The 7,723-nt window shown below is 30.6% G+C and overlaps 1 protein-coding gene across 1 annotated transcript; it reads right to left on the minus strand.

Annotated features, from left to right (window-relative positions):
• Nucleotides 1–4,740: 4,740 nt before the first annotated feature.
• On the minus strand, nucleotides 4,741–4,950 carry HELRODRAFT_76527 (hypothetical protein; the record flags this gene model as incomplete). Its single annotated transcript, XM_009016218.1, has 1 exon — nucleotides 4,741–4,950. A coding segment is annotated over one exon (210 nt), but the record flags the coding sequence as incomplete, so codon positions are not given.
• Nucleotides 4,951–7,723: the final 2,773 nt, after the last annotated feature.

A 7,723-nucleotide genomic window follows, 5' to 3' on the forward strand; every position in this document is an offset into this window, starting at 1 on the left:
CAAATGTTTTTTTAAAATGATCCTAAAAATCATAAATAATAATAAAAAACAAATAAATGAACGAACCTTTAGACAGCCGATACTATTTTACGTTAATACTATTTTACATATTAGTATTATCATCATTTTATTATTATTTAGTTATTATTAATCGTCAATCATAATAAATAACGTAATTAGTTACTTTTGTATATTATAAAAGTTTTTCAAAATCAAATTATTCAGAGTCGAATCTTCGTTCAATTTAATATTTCACGTTATTAAAATAAAAACATCAACTCTCTCATTGTTACATACAAGCATACATACATACAGGCACATACATGTATTGCATTTAATACATAGATATGGAGAGAGTTATATGTATATATAGTATATGAGTTATATACTATATATACATTATACATCAATATATATATATATATATATATTGTATATATAGTATGTATATAGTACAATATATATATATATATATATAATAAATATATTTAGTATATATATATATAGTATATAGTAGGCTTTCCAACGTTTAAAGGCCCAAATGCTTACCAGCATTTAAGTCTATGAATGAATGAAGGAAAAATAGGAGGAATAAAGGAGTAGCACAATGGTGTAGCCAGAATTTGATAATGTTTATGTAAAAGCGGACCAAGAAGTTATATGAATTTCTGTTGGCTGCTACGTATATGACCCCACCCATTTATTTAAATGAAATGATTCTATTGGTTGAGTGAGTGTTGTAGAAAAGCGCGCTAAAATGAAACTGTTTTTAATTGAAATTTTCGTTGAATTTCAGCCGATTTGAATAATGAGAGTTTGAAATAAATGATAAAGTTGATGTTTGTTCATGTATTTATTAATTTGTTTTGTTATTTACCAAGATTTTGTTTGATGCATATTAAAATTTAGACCATTTTTTGAATATCTGTCTTGGCTGACAATCAAAAGTTTCAAATTGACTCATACGAACGAATCTATTTTTCAATTATGTAATAAATTTTTTAGGATTAAAAAATGAAATAAACGAACTATTTCCTCCAACAACTTCAACTACAAAACTCATTCATTCATTCTGACTTATTTCATTCTATTTATTTCCAATCCTCTGTTTTGGTTTTGTGACCAACATCTACCGAATGCTTCAGTTTTTTATGTTTTTCAATCAAAAAAGCAAAATTTTATTTTTTCTTCATTGAAGCCCAATTTTTTACTTAAACATTTTCAAAAAGCAACTCCATTATTTCTCTAAAATCTGCTTAATAACAGTGATAAAATAATCTTTTTAACAAGAAAAACTAAAAAGGTTAAGTAAATATTGTTATATAAATAGTGTTATTATAATACTATAACATGCTACAATAATTCACACTTCGGTACAAACATACGATTCGCGAGTAGATCAAAAAATGTAACACGAATGATCCTAATTTGTTTCTTTGATAGAAAATTAACCCTAATTTGAATAACTTTGATGAAACTTTAACCTTTCATTCGTACGTTACGCTCCGAATGGGTCAAATTTATTCTGTATTTTATTGCTAGTCATTGATTTTGAATGTGCATTATCAAGATAAAACATACTATTCGAAAGAGAAAGTTGGCGACAAAGGTTTTATCGTTTTGTGTTTTTCATGCGCAACTTGATAAAAATAAATCAAATTCGCAAAAATATAAACAGAATTTTTATATATTTTTGAATTATCAAGATAAAAGAACACAGATTTACCATGATCAAAATTATTGAGAGGCCAACTAGACTGCCCTTCTAAGCGAGCCCCTTGTCCCTTACAAAACGAAACGAATCTAAATTTAAAAAAAAAATTTCATGGAAAATAAATGTTATAGAGTGGATCATAGTATTTTATAATTTATTGAGTCTGGCCATCCGAATTTAATCTTAGCCCGCATCTCATCAAAGACGAGACGGATTTCAGTTGCCTTCCCGTAAGATAAAAATGTTTGACCCTTTAATTATTTCAAATCCATTGTTACCTCGGTGTAGGTTGCTGTTAAAATTTTCACTTTCTTAAACAGTGAATGTAACTGTCAATATGCACAAACAGTATTTCTGTGGTGTCGGCTGGAATATGAAACTCGCTTCCAGTGCAGTTAACAGATGGTTCCATCACAAGTCGACAGCTTTTCAAAAAAGCTTTAAAGCGTCATTACATCAAAATTGTGCATCATAGAAAGTGCCTCTGATGTCTTTTCAAGAAAGGCGCTATACAAATTTTGATACTGATAAAATCTGGATCTCAATGTTCTACAAAGTTAAGAGATGATTAGGTCGGAGTAGTTTTTTAAGAGATTTTATTGGTATGAAGTAGGAAAAATGCTTTCTTTAACATTTTGAAACATTTGGTTGGGTACATTTCGATAGAAGCACAAATCTACCCATCTTGAATAGCTTTTTTACTGTTTATTCTCACATCTAGGGAAGGAAACGCAGATACTTAAATACGGATTATCGATTATTCACTGCAAAGTTGGTTGCAGTACACATGTAGGTATATTTAACCACACACACACACACACACACACACACACTCACACAAACACTCACACACACACACGTTTATTATATTATTTAATTTATTTTCTAATTACAATCAATTAAGTTCTCGATATAATGCCGGTTTCCAAGACCCCCAGCTCTCCTCATGGATCAATTAGCACATTTTTTTTTTGAAATTATGACACTTGTTAGATGAAGACTCAATTTAAAAGTAGTGGTGCATATTTCTTTGAAATCTTGTTCCACCATCAAAGAAAATAAAATTTTTAGAAAAGACCTCCGAGTTGTCGCAACAGCCAATGTTGAAGTCAGCATATTTCTATAAAGTGTTCCAATTCATTTAATTATAATTGTTGAAACATTGCAACTGATAATAATAATATAAATATTTAATTATAATATAAATAATTAATATTAAATAACAATATTATTCTAAAGCTATGAGATTTCAAATATTTTATATTTTAATCATAATGAAATTGTAGAGGAACTGTTAAAAATGAAAGAAATCAGGTTTATTTTTTTTATTCCCAACAGTTAGTTGATAACGTTTAGAATTAAAAATGCAAAACTTTGACCACTCAGTTAGAATATATTAACTATCGTTCACAGATGTCGTAGCTTATGTTATTAATACCTAATAAACGAATCAATCGATAAATCAGTCAATCGATCATCCAACCAATCTATAAATCAATCAACCAATTAAGAAATTTAATGTTTATTTAAAAATAATTTTAATAATCAACTAGTCAATCAATCTATCAACCAGCCAACCAACCCAACAATCTTTCAACCAACCAACCAACCAATCAATCAACCAATCAACCAACCAACCAATCAATTAACCAACCAATCAACCAACCAATCAATCAATAATTTTAATCTTCCAAACAAATGTTAATAACTCGTTGAAGTAGCTGAAATAAACCAGTAAGTAATTAGATAGAATCTAACGAAAGCATTGCTCGAGCGGGCGTGTTTATCAACGAATAGATTTTTATAACAAAACAAAACAACAAATAGGTTTTCTCTCAACTACATCGATTCAATCAAAATCTTTATGATAGTCGTTATAAACAATCAATTTATTTATCATCATTAATGTTGTAGTCATTCTTTATTATCATCGTCATCGGATGTAAAATGTTAATGATGTCATATCAGTCATCGTCATCATCGTCGTCTCTCTCTCTCTTTATGTTGGTGCTCAAAAGTAGCGAAGAAGCAGACGCCGATGCGTGTAATGGATAAAATATCTGGCTATTTTTATCAGAAGCTGGACTATCCATGTTTATTTTTGGATTGTATGTTGGGATTTTCCATTGAGTTTCGGTTTCGCTTTCATTTTCAGCTTGTACGCTTACTTTCTTACAGAAGACATACTGATGTAGTAAGTTGTTGTTGTCGAAGTTTTTATCATCGGTTTTGTTATTGTTAATCCAGTTCTTATTATTGTTGTTGTTATTGTTGATGTAGGTAGCATTTGATGATGTTAATTTAAATTCATTTTTCAACAAAATTTCCATCATACTGATGACCGTTACGTCAGAGGGGGAAGTGTTGATGTTGATTTCAGCGCTGTTGTTGGTGTCTTTGGTGTATGGGTTGTTGTTATTTCTGTCATTGTTGTAGTTATTGTTGATGTTGTTGTTGTCATTGTTGTTATTATTGTGATTGTCTAAATTTAGTCGGCTACCAACATGTTGAGTGAAGAGTATTTTGTTTTTCAAACTTGGAAACTGTTGAATTATTTTTGTTAAAAGTTCTTTGCCTCCTTTTAAAATAATCTTTGGTTGATCACTTCCGCTCAATACGTCCATCATTAGACATTCAACTTTAATGACGTCATCGTTTTTTACGTCGTCGCCATCTTCGTCGTCAACAACGTCACAGTTGATTAGTTTTTCAGTTGTGTTGTTGTTGTTGTTCATGTTGATGTTCCTAAAATCAGGTTTAAATTTTTTCTTGGCTTGCAACAAATGAGCAACATTGTGATTGCGTTGTAGTTGTTGCTGCTGCTGATGTTGTTGTTGTTGTTGCTGTTGTTGTTGTTGTTTATGTTGCTGCTGCTGATGGCGACGATGAAGTGAGCGATGATTCTGGAAGTTGACATCATCGTCATCATCGTACTCATCATAATCATCACCGTAGCCTTCTTTCAGCACCTTGTAACGTCTCATTCGTTGTTGTTGTTGTCTCTTGAACATTTCAGCCTCTCTTATCAAAGACTGTAAATCGAAGAATCTTGCCTCCTCCAATAGAAGATCCACTTCCTGAAAATCTGCCGGGATGTTTAGACTTCCGGTTCTGACGTAGTTGAGCACGTGACGAAACATCTTGCCATCCCTATCGATGAAGTAGTGCTGTTTGAGGCTGTCCAGGATGATTGGGACGCTGCCGTTGAACATCTTCGCCAGTTTCGACTCCGGGTATCTGCGAGTTGAAGTGTGACGATGATGAAATAAAAATAATGACGTAGTTAATTTAATTAAACTATAAAATGTAGATAGAGTTGATGACCAACATTTTTGAAAAATTAGAAATAAAAACAAAAATTGATAAAAGCGCAAATTGGTAACTCATCGTGAGTTATCGTATGAAGGCATAAACGATGGCGTAGAAAAAATATCGGCAATTCTGACGACAATGGTGAAGAAAGAGACATACTTAACAGCAAGCAACTACGCGGGGTACAAAGAACAAAAAAAACTTTCTAAAAAACAATTAGGTGTATACATTGTCACAAACATCCGGACAACACATAATACACGCTAATCGGTTGGGCGGTCGAACGTGTCCATTTTGTTAACAAACCTATTGCTCGCATAAGTTGGCATGTTTATACACACACACACCACACACACACAGAGACAAACACACTAACACAAGCAGACCCTTTAAATCTTTTTGTTATTATACTAAATAATATTTGCATATCAAATAAAGAATAAAGACGAAAAATTTATATTTAAAAAAAATTAATAAGCCTGTAAAATTTGTCTGTCATTTTTGTAGACACACAAACTTATAATTCACGCACGCACAAACACACACAAATATATACACACGCACGCACACACATGCATATATTTTATGTGTTATACACCGGCATACAGTATATGACATGCACGCACACTTGAATGCACACACATACACGCATACACACACACCACATTGAAGTTATAAACGAGCCACAAAAAGCAGCAGCAGCAACTACTATGGCTGCCGATATAAGATGACACCAAACAAGTGCCATGTCATAAAATTTTTTGCTGCTTCCGAAGCTCTGGAAAGATTTGTAATCCTCTTTTTCCAGGAGAGAAAAATTATTATTGTTATTACTATATTATTTTTTATATTAATTTATGTTCCTATTTATTTTTAATTATTTTGAATGTATTTTTTAAACAATTTAAACAAATTTTTTATAAACTAAATATATTTTTCTAAAGAATTATAAAAAGGTAAGGTTAGCAATAATAATAAAAATCATAATATTATTATAGGTATTATTACTAATATTGCTGCTTTTTGATGACGAAAACGATAATAATAATAATAATAACAATAATAATGATAATAATAATAAACACTTTCCACAACAGATAAGTGGGATTTAGATTACAATGGGGGTGTCTGAGTGAGTCGAATGAAGAACATCTCCCAACGACTCCTCGAAAATTCCAGCTCCCATTCCGATGCCCAGAAAAATTTTTTAATTTTTTGCAACTAAATTTTACTTAAATAACATTATTTAACAAAAAATACTTTAAAAAACACTTAAAATTATTTAATATAATTAAAATCAGTTAATATAATTATTTTCTTAGTAAAATTAAATCGTATTTACGTTTCAAAACATACTGAAAGAAAATTATGCTGCGATTTTACTGATGTTGTTAGCATTTATTTTCAGTATTAAAGATGACCGCATATTACTAGCCACATATTTATTTTCTAGAAAAAATTATCTTAAACAAATTTTAAAGAATAAATGATAAAAAAACATTTTAAATTTATAAATTTCCCTGATCCAACCGAATCCAACTGATTTTTAGTACCATTTTTTACATGTCTATTTTTTCATTTCGTTAAAAAAATCCAAACTTTTTTGTGTGTACTTCTTAACACACATCGAGTGGAGAATTAAAGACCAGACAAACAAACAAAGTCAATCCAAACAAAATCAATCAATCAAACAATCAAACAAACAAACAAGCAAGCAAACAAACAAACAAAAAAAACAAACATGCAAACAAACCAATATTAAAAACAAGTTGAATAAACCATTAAAAATACCTTAGGGGAATTCCAATTCTTCTACCATGTGTTCTATTACAGGATGTATTTGTGTGTATATGAATATATATATATATAAATATATGTGCGTGTCAGTACGTACATATACGTATGTATGTACCTATGTAAGTATGTATGCTTTTTGTACATATGTATACTTAAGTGCATGTGAGATTTCCAGAATGTATGTGTGTATTTTCGTCCACATGTTCATTAATAGACATGTGTACTGTGCCAGAGATATGTGTGCAAGCACACAAACACACACGCACACACACATACAAACACACGAAGATGCAGAAGTAATGGAGGTATGGAAAATCATTATTTAAACTTTTTTTCCCTAATTAAAAATGTTTCCAGGCGTTAAACGATGGAGAATGAATGATGATGATGATGATTTGATGATGTTGGCGATGATGATTTGATGATGATGATGATTTGATGATGTTGGCGATGATGATTGGATGATGATGATTTGACGTTGATGATGATTATGATTATAATTTTACGATGTTTATCACCACGGTTATGTAGGTAGATGATATTAGTGAACGTGATGACGATGATAATAACTTTCATTACTACAGCTGCTTCTACTGCTTCAACTACTACTGCTGCTATTACCACAACTATTATCACAACAACTACAAACAACAACAACAACAACTACTACTACTACTACTACTACCACTGATGATGATGATGTTGATGATTGTAACGATGACGAAGAAGTTGCGGATAAAAATTAATGACGATGATGACTTGATGAATGAAATCCAGTTCTTCAATGTTTTGTAATGATGATAACGATGATGATGATAATGGCTTTGTAGTGATTCATGTTACGAAATGATGATGTTAATAGATGACATGATAATATAATGATAATGATGATGATGTTAA

Source organism: Helobdella robusta (assembly GCF_000326865.2).
Source record: "Helobdella robusta unplaced genomic scaffold HELROscaffold_18, whole genome shotgun sequence".
NCBI classification, from domain to species: Eukaryota; Metazoa; Annelida; class Clitellata; order Rhynchobdellida; family Glossiphoniidae; genus Helobdella; species Helobdella robusta.